At 38.2% G+C, this 13,370-nt stretch overlaps 1 protein-coding gene across 6 annotated transcripts in view; it reads right to left on the bottom strand.

Moving 5' to 3' along the window:
• slc66a2.1 (solute carrier family 66 member 2, gene 1) overlaps positions 1 to 13,370 on the bottom strand; it is a 69,984-nt gene that overhangs the window by 15,132 nt on the left and 41,482 nt on the right. For all 6 annotated transcript variants that reach the window (XM_012964785.3, XM_018094673.2, XM_018094674.2 and 3 more), the window contains 1 exon segment: positions 8,054 to 8,270. In XM_012964785.3, coding sequence (XP_012820239.1) covers positions 8,054 to 8,270 — 217 coding nt within the window.

The raw sequence follows: 13,370 nt of genomic DNA, 5'->3' as shown, positions 1-13,370 counted from the left end.
TTTTGGCAACACAAAATGCAAGGCCATTATTGCGGGCACTGTTTTTCTTTGAAATGTTTGCTGCCATCTGTTATGGTCTCTTTAAATACCTAGAACACAATTAAGTATGGTATTTCCCAGTGTGCAATTAGATTCCCTTTGAATTATTTTTCTGTGTTTATGAGAACAATAAACTTTTTTCCCCAGGAAAATGTGTTTATATTGGAACTGGTCCAAGAAAGGTTGCCAGAAATAAATTAAAAACATGATTTATTATATTAATATTGGTTCACGGTTATTAGCAGGTTTAACATTGCAATAAAATACATTTTGTTTTTGTTTTTTTGCTACGCACAAGAATATATAATTCTCCACTGTACAAAATGATTAGCTTATTATTGCTAATGTGATTCGTTTTTACTAGAAGTTATATAAACAGAGAAATCCTGTTAAAGGAGACATATAGGATAAACTAAAAAACTTCTAATCTTGCAGGCAATTATGAATAATATATGGTGCTGGTTTCACTTTGGTCAAAAAATTCATACTGGCCCCTTTATTGGAGCTCCCTATAGACCCTCTCAGGTCTCTGCCGTGTTTCAAATGAGGTATGGGCGTGTCCTAAGGGTCAGGATAGCCAATCACAGTCCTGCAGTCACACAAGTAAAAACAGGCCTCCGTTCTCTATCAGGTCCCTTTAAAGTTCACCCTTGACATCAATGCCCATCAGTTACTAAATGCCCCAAAACATTATGGCAATAGGCTGGCCCCTTTATTCAAAGATGTCTACAGGTTTCTTAAATTATTACTATAGATATTAACATTCTATCAATTAGTAGTACCATTATCAATTAAACATAAGTCAGATTTATAAATGCAGAGAAGCTATAATTACTGTAAATCAATTGCTCTAATGAAAAATAGTACTATATAATAAAACTAGTTTTATTTCTGCAATTATCTATGGTTCTGCAACTGCATTATCCCATGCAGATAACTGTTATACCAATTGCCTTATTTACATAAATCTACTCACTATAAATGCTATTGGTGTTTCTAAGCCATTTGTGCCTTGTAAATATCTTTATATGCAGGAACAAGAATGCAATTTCTATCACACTGGTTAAGACTGAAAATACAGAAAGGACTTGCAGGATAACAATCTTTTCTCTGGTTCTTTTGCAGAATCAGCATCATTCTGATCAGAAAGTACAACCATAGGCACTTTCCTAGATATGCTAATAAAGACATTTCCTAGATGTCATTCTTAGATTTGACTTGCTTTAAATAGCAGCCCTATAACCTAATAAGTAAGTAAAGAGATCACTTTTTTGCATTAAAAGGATCTGCAATGCAACATTTACTGATGCTATTCTTGCTGTGGTTTAGTGCAATGAGACTGAAGCAGCTCGTACTTGACTCCCGATAAAGGAATTTTTCTGTAATTTGAATCTCCATACCTTGTCTGCTAAAAATACATTTAAACATTTTAAACATAAAATAAACCCAATAAAATTGTTTTGCCACCAATATGGATTAATGCAGCTAAGTTAGGACTAAGTACAAGGTACTATATGCAGAGAAAAAGGAAATTATTTGTAAAAATTAGAATTATTTGCACATAATTGGCCCATGTGGAAGGCCTTCCTGTAATTCAGAGCTTTCTGGATAAGGGATCTCATACCTGCATTTATAAAGGGACTGAGGCAATTCCTGATATTTTGTTACTGTGCTTTTTACCCCCAAAACAGTTACTAAATGCCAGGGTGCAACTGTGAGATCTTAACGATGTTCCATAAAATCACTGACCTAATCCTAAATTTGAAATCACCAGTAACCCTTCCTTATATACTGTAGTATTATTCAGTATTGTATTCTTAAACCGTGAATTTTTTTACCCATTCTGAGATCCAAACAAAGTACTTTCTATTTTATTGTAGAAACATACAGATTAAAAGGCTGAATATATTTAACATGAATGGTGGAAAGTTTCCTCCTTGTTTTTCTGCTGACACATATTCACAGAGCCATAACTCTCAGTTTTTCAATATATATGTACTACTCTTTTTGACTGATACCCAAATGGAAAACTCACAATGACTTATAAATAAAAACATTTTTCAACAGAATACAAGCTTGCAAAACACTAGGGTTCTGCAAGCTATGAATTTACTGCATCTCAAAGACCCAACGCTGCATATAATTTATTATGGAGTCAAAAGTTGAATTCTGTCTCACAGTCTGCTTGTTTGTAATGGAAACTCTAATGGAATAAATCAATCACAGACCCTTCATACCAGGTTTTCCATATCCTGACCAAAGGTAAAAATAAAATGAAATAATTTAACCAAGATAATTTGCCTTCCAAAAATGCTGAGATGTTAAAAAAAAGTATGAAAAAGGCATATATTATCTGTTTTAAAGGCATATACTGTGCATCAGTCAGGATCCCAATGTAGACCCTTTTGTTATGCTTCTGATACTTGAAATATGTAGAGGCATTTACAATAATCTTGCAGGGAAACTTTCTGGTGACTGCCAAACAAGGGAATGGGGGCTGCCTACTACCTGCTTAATCCAAAGTGCCCAAAATCACCCATCAGTCATTGCTCTAAAGGACAACTGCAGCTACCTGCACAGATGTATACAAACTGTAGACTAACAGGATCTAATATGAACCTTTGTATTGCTCAGATGACAAGGTCAGGTACTGTGACTAAAGGGTCAAGTTTACTATGACACATTTATTGCAATTGTGTCTTTTTTTTATACCACAGTTAATAAACCCCAGGTTGAGCTTGTCTAAAAGTTCTCCTATGTGATCTATGAGACATATGCAGGTCTGTAATAACACATTTGACAAATTTACCATTGAAGAATATAATATACTGGGTGCAAAAATGGGAAGGTTTAGGGTTAATCTTGATTATCATTTAAACAGAGAAAAAATTCTGCTTGCCCAACACTTGCTGTCACAGGAGGCACCAGGAGGTAAAACAGAAGAAACTAATGGAAAAATCCAATAACTCGGTTATTTTATATTTTGCGTAAATTAGGCAAAGTTAGTTATTTCCTACAGTTAAATAAAAAGAAATCACATAGCATGCACTTTGACTTTTAATATGTTTCTGTCCCTTTGATACAATGCTAAAACCCTCTTGACAAGCTTGCGGAGGTGGCAGTTCAACTTCATAATCTAAAACACATTACATTAATCGTACTGCACTCTGAGTTGCTGGCGCGCTGCTGTTAAATGGCATACTTTTCTCATTGTTCTCTGCTGGAGAGGTGAGCGGCAGACAGCAGCCTGGATCCTTTGATTCAGACAAAGAGCTGTGCCTCACAATGCATAATTATTCAAAATAGCGTGTCTGTACAATGCATGCACTTCTTGTTCTGCATGTTGATATGCACTTAGGTTCTACAGTTTCTCCTCCCCAAATCATTGGAATACTGCTAAAAGGAAAATACATCCTAATAATAATTAGGGTTTATCTTACATTAATGAATTAAGTGGGCAAAACCTACTGTATAAGTAGAACATTCATTCTCGGCAAAGTGGCATTTATCTAAAAGAGAGATCAACCATATTGTTTGACTATTCTGTATTCATAGCACCATTATTAGCCTTAAGCATTAAGTTAAGGCAGGCAGTGTCAGGGGAGTATATTTCAAGGCAAGCAAAATAAAGTAAACAAAGTGCTTGCATATGAACAAGTTATTGCAGTCCCATGATTTCCACATAAGGACTTTTTGCACCAAGCCCATAAACTTCTTCAGAAGTTCACCAAGCACAAAAGTACAAGGCTTTACAGCATAACGCAATGGCTTTTGGTGAGTTTAGTGGCTCAAAGGGCCCTGAATGTTACACCAGTCAAAGTCTGCAATGTTCATGTATTGCATAGCTGCCGAACAAGCAAAGGAGAAGGAAAGTCATTCTGGCATTTTACTGCCAATAGATTTGCCACATTAGTGCCACCTAGAACAGGGGTGGCCAAAACGTTGATCGCGGTCCACCAGTCAATCCCCCGTGGACTTCTGGTGGACCTCATCTAAGCCTGCAAATGTGGAAGTGCAGCTTTTATGGGGTATGCATACGGACGCAGGGAGGGGCCAAAGTCGATTGGCGCGCGAAAAGGTCTGGGCACCCCTGACCTAGGACAATATATTGATTCTGCAGAAAGCATTAACATACCTGAGTAAACAGCTTTAGAAGCTTTCTCCATTTGCTTAAGATAGCAGCTGCCATTTTAAGTGGCTTCCTGTCTGCAGCTCTAGCCGTTATAACTGAGATCACTCATTCCTAAGGGAGGGGGGTAGGAGTACTTAGCATTCTGGTGGGAGGGGGAGCAGGAAAGGGGAGAGAGAAGAGAACTGCACAGACTCTGGCCCCGGGAATTAAGAATTTCTGAGAGAGGAAGTCAGACACTGGAACATCATGTTTACAAAAAAAGAGACAAGAAATCCTGTGGTTCTTTTGACAGAGAACTAAGTGCAGCATTTCTGTGCTTATGGCTGTATTTACATAGACTTTTCTGATAAAGCTTACTTAGTTTTTACCTTTCCTTCTCCTTTAAGGGGAGGTTCGGGCACTTGAGATTATTTTGAAATATATCACAACTTCGGCTTTACATCAGTTTAATTATTTTATCTTAAAAGTATTAGCCCAATGCTTTTACATTACCTTTCTGATCCCCCCATGTTCCTTAATGAGGGGGCTGCAATATTTGAGCTGCAGTAGTCTGTTAACATTAGGAACTATAACTGACAGGTTGAGAAGTGACAGGTTGGCAAAGCAGTCAAGGTTGAGGATCTTTAAGTAACAATTACTTACAAAAGCAGCCCTATTGTTGTAAAATGATCAACATGACCAATAAGTTATTTTTCATGTACATTAATAATTAGAAAAATTGGTTTTTCGTGTCCGTATCGCTTTAAATATGGCCACCAGATACCATTGTACCATAGTGCTCAGTCCTGCTCCGCAACTCAGCAACCTCATAGCTGCCATAGGATTTCAACTACACACACTGGTGCCCACTACAGCACTTGCCACATTCATGGATGTCGACAAGCCTAAGTGGTGCAGAAAGGGGGCTGCCTAGAAGTACATAAGGGTTTGGGACGCTTGCCTGATCTGTAGTGTAATAGAGTTCATGCACCATCAGATGCATGCTCTAGCCCTTTAAGCACAAGTGTAAGAAAAAACCTACTGCCTATAAAGTTGCCTTTTGAGCCAGTGATACCTAAAGCAATATTCCTTGGCAAATCTGAAATAACTAACTGGATCATAGCGTATTTTACACGATTCCAATTCAGCAGCAATAATATTTGTCAACCTCCAAGGGCTAACAACTCACATCAGACTGCATTTTATTTGGATTATTTCATTAACCTATAGTATACGCATGCAGACACAATGCTAAATGTGGTGCTGCAGTTCCCAAATGAAAGAGTACAGCAAATGTTCTCCTACAGGACAACTTCTTGTTTGCTCAATGTCAAAACTATCTAGTAATCTGACAGCAGCCATCATTTAGATCCTGTAAGGCACAAATCATTACTTACAGAGAAACAAGTAATGATAACATCCTTGGCTGCACTATTACTGCAGGCATACATAGATACACAAACTATTTTGTGAAGGGAAAAATAGATTTTGTTTACATTTTAAAATAATGTTTAAGGTTTCATTAGATTAGTGTTGAAAATATTAATTTATATTATTTTTAAATGGCAGAGCTACCTCTACATGTATTCTACTCCTTATTAATCACATGATTCTAGCTGTATATGTGGCAATAAATGGTTCTTCAAAATTAATCATTTCAAAACTTTGGAACCTGGGAAACCAAAAAAATTGAGAAAAAGGAAATCATTACTGTATCTCATTTAATATGAGACTCATTTGACTTCTGAGTTGGCCACCTTCTTGTCTGTGTATGGGACCAAAATGTCAAATTCATATCTATTTGAAGCTCCGCCATATATGGATCAAGCTGGCGACTCTCCTAAATCTGGCTAATCCAACTCTTTGACCAACAATGGTATTCTCGCCTCACTAAATATTGATCAGGCAAGTCTATGCTTTGGAACTACATGGGCCAGTAAGCTGCCCACTCAGGTTGGAGTGGCCAAGATGACAGCCAACATGGGCCTGTGTATGGCCAGAATTAGTTTGATGGCCATTATTTGCCCAGACAATCTTACTATAAACTGGAATTAGCAAAATCACTTTCAGGACAGTTTTTTCCTTTGAGAAGCCAGTGACCTGTTCAAGGTGAGAAGCAAGAGTTATGCCTGAAAAAAAGAAAAGCTAATCTCTATTAATCACAACTGTCCTTCCTGAGGTGTCACAAGCTAATTAATGTTTTCAGAGAAATCACAGGTGATATGAGAGGCGCAAGGTCAAGTTAAGGATGAATTTTCCCAACATAAATTAGTATGCCTTCTATTAGTGCTCTGTTTATCTTCTAAAGAATAATTAGTGTCATAATTAAGCAGAGATTATAAAGCTTTCTGGATTAATTTAATTCTGTTTAAACAAAGTCTTATCTCAAAACATAACCTTACCATGCTTAAAGGAGAACTAGCTCAACAAAGAATTTGTTCCAATGTAACTGCAGTTTCAAGGGGACGTTTTTCATTCAGCAGATATCTGGTTGCTAGGGCTCAATTTAACCCAGCAACTAGGCAGTGCTTTGAGACAAGAATATGAATAAAGGAGGGCCTAAATAGAGGGAGATAAGTTATACAAACTAACAATAAAACTGTAGTCTCACAGTAAGATAGTAAGAGGCAGAAGAGGAAGACAAATAAAAAAATTAACTATAAAAAACTGTAAGGTTGTTAAGAAAAGGCCATTCTATAACCCTTATAACACTTATATATAAAACTACATTTTATAGTCATTTTACTTAGATCCCTGCACATTGCAACAATGCTAATAGATCTCAAGGATTTTAGATGAGATATCTCTTTAGCCCTGATTCTTGTGCGATTCCTGTTCCTGTATTAAGTAAGATAGTTACAGACACATTCATAAAGCATGACAGCATTATTTGCTTTCACAAGAAGTACTGGCACACATTTCATGAAACACTTATCAGATTGGTTTTTATTGGAAAAAATTACTTTTTGATGATGGGGCCTTTTTCCCCAACTGATTCCCATGACAGCTGCAGTCCCTATTTGGTTTACAAGACTGTTAATATTCCCTGAAATGACAGGATGGATGTGAATCTTTAAATGTGAAATAAAGTTGCAGTGAGCAAGAGGTTAACCACCCCCTTCAACCTGACTGATCCTTACTCCCCAAGAGAAAAACAAAGACACCTGCATACAATAGAGTCAAAAAGTCAGGACTCGGAATGATTCTATCGTTGTGTACTGATAGTTTCCCTTTGGTTATAAACTCCCTGTTCATGGTCGAACAGTTTTTACTCAGACATTACTGTATCAAAACAGCGCAAATTCTCTTGGGCAATTTTGTACCAATTGCAAAGAATAAAGCCTACTTTGTCATGCTGACTGTACCCTTCAATCCAAGGCTTAGAAGCATTTTTCTTTGTAAGATATACAGATTTAAATAGTCCTATGTCACTGCATATTTCCCTCTCTGCATCAGCTCTGTGCACTGAAACATGAATAGCTTTTTATCTGTACTAACACTAGTAAAGAAAAAATTGCATTGCACCTAAGCGGAGCTTTTCTCAGCCTGTATTGTAGAACACAACTTTCTGCCACAGAGAATTTATTAAATACAGAAATTGATATACAGCTATTCACTGGTCATCAATCTTAGTTCATATACACAAACACCTGGGGAAGAACAATTTGGGGCATTTATCAAATTTCCTTGGCATAGTATAAATAAATGAATACCAGTTGGTTACTGAGTTTGTTTTTCATTTTCCTTTTTTCACACTATCTCTCAGAACAATGCAATAATCTAACTTCCCTGAGAGTAGTTCCACATCTGTAAAATGTAGCCACCACTTCCTTCTGATGAATGTAAAATAACAGTGTAAAGAGGGTTATATTCACATTATATTTCTATAGAGCATGTAAGTACCTCATTCCCTCAGTGGAGTAGTTCTGATGATTTCTGTAAAGCTGAGGAACACCAAGCAAGGCCTCAGTGAAAACGGCAAGGAAGCCCAATATCTCTACAAAAAGTGTAGAGTCTAGGAAGAGATAAGTGATGTATCCTGTCACGCCGGTGAAGGCCAGAACACACTGTACATAGTCTATGAATCTGCTCCAGTGCCAAAAGAAAGCTGTATCAAAATCTGTAATGACAAAAACAAGAGTCATTGGAACATGCTTGAGACAGTTATGCACACCCAGAGTTATGTTTGTTCATAGACAAATCTATGAGCTACATAGTTATATGCTATTATTAAAGAGCAGGAAAAAAAAATCAAAATACATCAACACACAATGCAATGCTGCAATAACAGTGTTTGGGAATTCTCCACTGACTGAAAAATGCCAGGAAATACACATAAGGGCTCATTTACAAAGCTGTATGCAAAGCGAATACAAAAGGGGACAATCAGCCCCCCCTTCTGCCCCCTACCTACATTGTGTGCAAGGTAGGAACCCAGCAGATACAGACTACTTCTGAGCCCTGTCCTCACAGCCTGCCTGGTTACAGATAACAAGTTAAAAGGCATGTAACACCACATACATAGTTAAGTTGGGTTGAAAAAAAAAGTCCATCAATTTCAACCCTTCCAATTAAACCCAGCACACACATAAACCTATATTGACCTATCTATACACTCACACACATAAACCATATATACCAACATCAAAACTAATTGTACATTTTAGTATCACAGCACTATTTGTAACGACTTGCATATCATTCATTTTAAATGTGTGTGACATTACAGGTGAACTGGTGACAGCAAAATATGATTAGATAGCAGGAAGAATAAATAAGTTCTAGGCAGTAAATCATGCAAGGTATTTTTTCACTCCCTCTAACAGACATAAAGGCTTATTTACTAAAATGGTTCAGAGTGCACAGACACCACTTGTTTTTTTTCCCCAAATGCAACACCAATTGCAACAAATCATGTGCAGTTTACCAAATTTATGTTTGCATTGTTAATTGATTCACAAGTTGTGTTTTTGTTTTGCTAGTGTTAATGAGGGTGTAAATTACATACTTTCTGGAACACCATAAATGGTGTTAGTTTCATGGCTTCCATTGTACCTCCCACATAACTAGCTTTTACCTAACGAACTACAAACTATCATCTCCTGTTAAATCCACTGCACCCTTGAATTTATGCAACCTGCAATTTGCACCTTATTCAGCAAATCAGAAGTGTTTTGGGAAGGTGCATGAACACAGGAGTGTGTATTGACACAAGTACCTTTGTTTTATACCATGTAGCATTAGGCATTAGAGATTCAGAAATATGTGTTTTAGTGTTTTTTTCTTAGCACTTAAAAATAATTATGTTCACCAGGCTGCATAATGGTATGAATTAAATGGATATGGCCTTCAGGGGAGAACAGCTACTCTAGGTTACATGTTCAACAAATAAAATAAACTCTGTGCACCATAAAAATAATTATTCCAGTCCTCTGTTTCATATCAGAACAATCTTCAGCAGCTGTAAGGCTTGGAAGCACAAAAGAACAATTACATTCAATCACCTTGGATGCTTTGGGTGTTCCAATTATTGCCAGTACACACGTACACTAATACAAAGAGAAACCCAGGGAATAAGAATAGCAGGAGATGCTCATGGGGAAAAGTACAGAATAGAAAGAGATGTTGGATAAGAAAAAAGTAAACAAAGAGAAAGGAGACAGAAAGAGAGAAAGAGAAAGACCGAGAGATAGAAGCAAGAAAAAGAGAAGACTTACAGCATGAGACTATAACTTTGGTGTGGAAAACCTGACAAATCTATCACCCATCTAATTTCTATGGCTAAAAAGGCATGATAACTTAGGTGCCCTATGAGTATGCTATTAGTATGACGAGGATAAACCTGATTGCAGTTATTTATATTATAATAAACATTACAAAAGGCAATAAAGCTCTAGACTTTACAAATGGATTTACTTTAGTAACAGGACTGCAGCATAAGACTTGAGATGCAGCAGTCCTATAAATGAATATACCTTCTCATTAATTGCACCTAAAGAGAAGTAAAAATACTAGCAAACAACACAGAAACTCTATGGGGCCCATTTACTTACTCACGAACTGGCCGAATGCGTCCGATTGCGTTTTTTTCGTAATGATCGATATTTGGCGATTTTTTTCGGAAAATTATCGCGACTTTTTCGTTGCCATCCGAATGTTGCGTAAAATCTGGCGATTTTTTCGTAGCGCTAAAACTTGCACAAAAAGTTGCGCCTTTTTCGTAGCCATTCCGAAAGTTGCGCAAAATGTTGCGATTTTTCGTAGCGTTCGGATTCATTCAAGCTTCAGTATGGTGACTTTTCTTGGGCCAGGTTGGAGCTGCAGGGTGCCGTTGAGTCCTATGGGAGGCTTCCAAAATCATGCTAAGTCTGAAAGTTTCGCCCGCCGCTTACGAGCGCTCAATACGAAAAAGTTGCGACAAGATACGAGCGAATCGTAATGGCTACGAAAAACTCGCGTTTTTTTGCGAAAATCGTATTGGTAACAAAAAAGTCGCGACAATTTCCGAAAAGTCGTAAAGGCGCCGAAAAAAATCGCAAAAAATATGAAAAAGACGCAAAATGTTCGTTTTCCAATCGGAATTTTTCCAATTCGGATTCGAATTCGTGTCTTAGTAAATCAGCCCCTATGTGATTCGATTGACAAGATGTAGGCCGTTGAGGCAAGGACAACATCAATGAGCCAATATGTCCCTCGCCCCAATGCAATGCCGATCAACATGTGGCCTATTTTAGGCCAAATATTGGGCAGGTAGGCCCATCTGGGGGCCCTATACACAGGCTGATTAGCTGCTGAATTGGTTGGCAGCTTTTATCAGCTCCTGTATCGACCACCTTAAGGCTAGCCACTGAAAGACAGACATAGCAGCAAGAACTCCAGGGGAATCAGGCCAGGAGAAGACAATTGTCCCAAGGCTTGGGTACTGCCAGACTTGTACTTATATTGTATGAATAGGTTAACACCATTTGGCACATTTTTCTAAGCTTGAGTTCCCCATGAATGTCCCTATGATCCTTTCAGAACCCCTGCAAATAATACAGTACCTTGTAATTGATCCCAACTAAGATATAATTAATCCTTATTGGATGCAAAACAATCCTATAGGGTTTAATTAATGTTTTATTGATTTTTTTGTAGACTGAAGGTATGGAGCTCCAAATTACAGAAAGACCCCTTATCCGCAATACCCTAGGTCCCGAGCATTCTGGATAATGGGTCCTATACCTGTATGTGTAAATTAAAGAAAGAATGGCAAATGTTAAAAATATCCACAGTAATTACAACAACATGAACAATATTAAAAGGGCAATAAATAGGGCTTGTGCTGAACATACTTTTTGCCTTTTTTTTAATCACAAAAAACTGTTATATACAGTGGCTTGCAAAAGTATTCGGCCCCCTTGAACTTTTCCACATTTTGTCACATTACAGCCACAAACATGAATCAATTTTATTGGAATTCCACGTGAAAGACCAATACAAAGTAGTGTACACGTGAGAAGTGGAACGAAAATCATACATGATTCCAAACATTTTTTACAAATAAATAACTGCAAAGTGGGGTGTGCGTAATTATTCAGCCCCCTGAGTCAATACTTTGTAGAAGCACCTTTTGCTGCAATTACAGTTCCAGGCTTTTAGAGTATGTCTCTACCAGCTTTGCACATCTAGAGACTGAAATCCTTGCCCATTCTTCTTTGCAAAACAGCTCCAGCTCAGTCAGATTAGATGGACAGCGTTTGTGAACAGCAGTTTTCAGATCTTGCCACAGATTCTCGATTGGATTTAGATCAGGACTTTGACTGGGCCATTCTAACACATGGATATGTTTTGTTTTAAACCATTCCATTGTTGCCCTGGCTTTATGTTTAGGGTCGTTGTCCTGCTGGAAGGTGAACCTCCGCCCCAGTCTCAAGTCTTTTGCAGACTCCAAGAGGTTTTCTTCCAAGATTTCCCTGTATTTGGCTCCATCCATCTTCCCATCTACTCTGACCAGCTTCCCTGTCCCTGCTGAAGAGAAGCACCCCCAGAGCATGATGCTGCCACCACCATATTTGACAGTGGGGATGGTGTGTTCAGAGTGATGTGCAGTGTTAGTTTTCCGCCACACATAGCGTTTTGCATTTTTGCCAAAAAGTTCCATTTTGGTCTCATCTGACCAGAGCACCTTCTTCCACATGTTTGCTGTGTCCCCCACATGGCTTGTGGCAAACTGCAAACGGGACTTCTTATGGTTTTCTGTTAACAATGGCTTTCTTCTTGCCACTCTTCCATAAAGGCCAACTTTGTGCAGTGCACGACTAATAGTTGTCCTATGGACAGATTCCCCCACCTGGGCTGTAGATCTCTGCAGCTCCCCCAGAGTCACCATGGGCCTCTTGGCTGCATTTCTGATCAGCGCTCTCCTTGTTCGGCCTGTGAGTTTAGGTGGACGGCCTTGTCTTGGTAGGTTTACAGTTGTGCCATACTCCTTCCATTTCTGAATGATCACTTGAACAGTGCTCCGTGGGATGTTCAAGGCTTTGGAAATCTTTTTGTAGCCTAAGCCTGCTTTAAATTTCTCAATAACTTTATCCCTGACCTGTCTGGTGTGTTCTTTGGACTTCATGGTGTTGTTGCTCCCAATATTCTCTTAGACAACCTCTGAGGCCATCACAGAGCAGCTGTATTTGTACTGACATTAGATTACACACAGGGGCACTCTATTTAGTCATTAGCACTCATCAGGCAATGTCTATGGGCAACTGACTGCACTCAGACCAAAGGGGGCTGAATAATTACGCACACCCAACTTTGCAGTTATTTATTTGTAAAAAAAATGTTTGGAATCATGTATGATTTTTTCACTTCTCACGTGTACACCACTTTGTATTGGTCTTTCACGTGGAATTCCAATAAAATTGATTCATGTTTGTGGCTGTAACGTGACAAAATGTGGAAAAGTTCAAGGGGGCCGAATACTTTTGCAAGCCACTGTATATATATATATATATATATATATATATATATATATATATATATATAGTGAAATGGTTCTATAATAATCTTATTGTTGAACCGGACAGAACCCGGTAAGGACGTCACGCGTCCCTGTTACCATAGCGACGCTCACCTAGCCCGACTCCAGAGCGGCCGCTACCATGATCACCGCTACTCAGCACGGAACTGATATACTATCCTGGGGTGACTTTACGGTACGCTACCGGAGGATGGCGATCCG

Source organism: Xenopus tropicalis, chromosome 6 (assembly GCF_000004195.4).
Source record: "Xenopus tropicalis strain Nigerian chromosome 6, UCB_Xtro_10.0, whole genome shotgun sequence".
NCBI lineage: Eukaryota > Metazoa > Chordata > Amphibia > Anura > Pipidae > Xenopus > Xenopus tropicalis.
The sequence above is the reverse complement of the archived record's forward strand: the minus strand, read 5'-3'. Positions and strand labels throughout refer to the sequence as shown.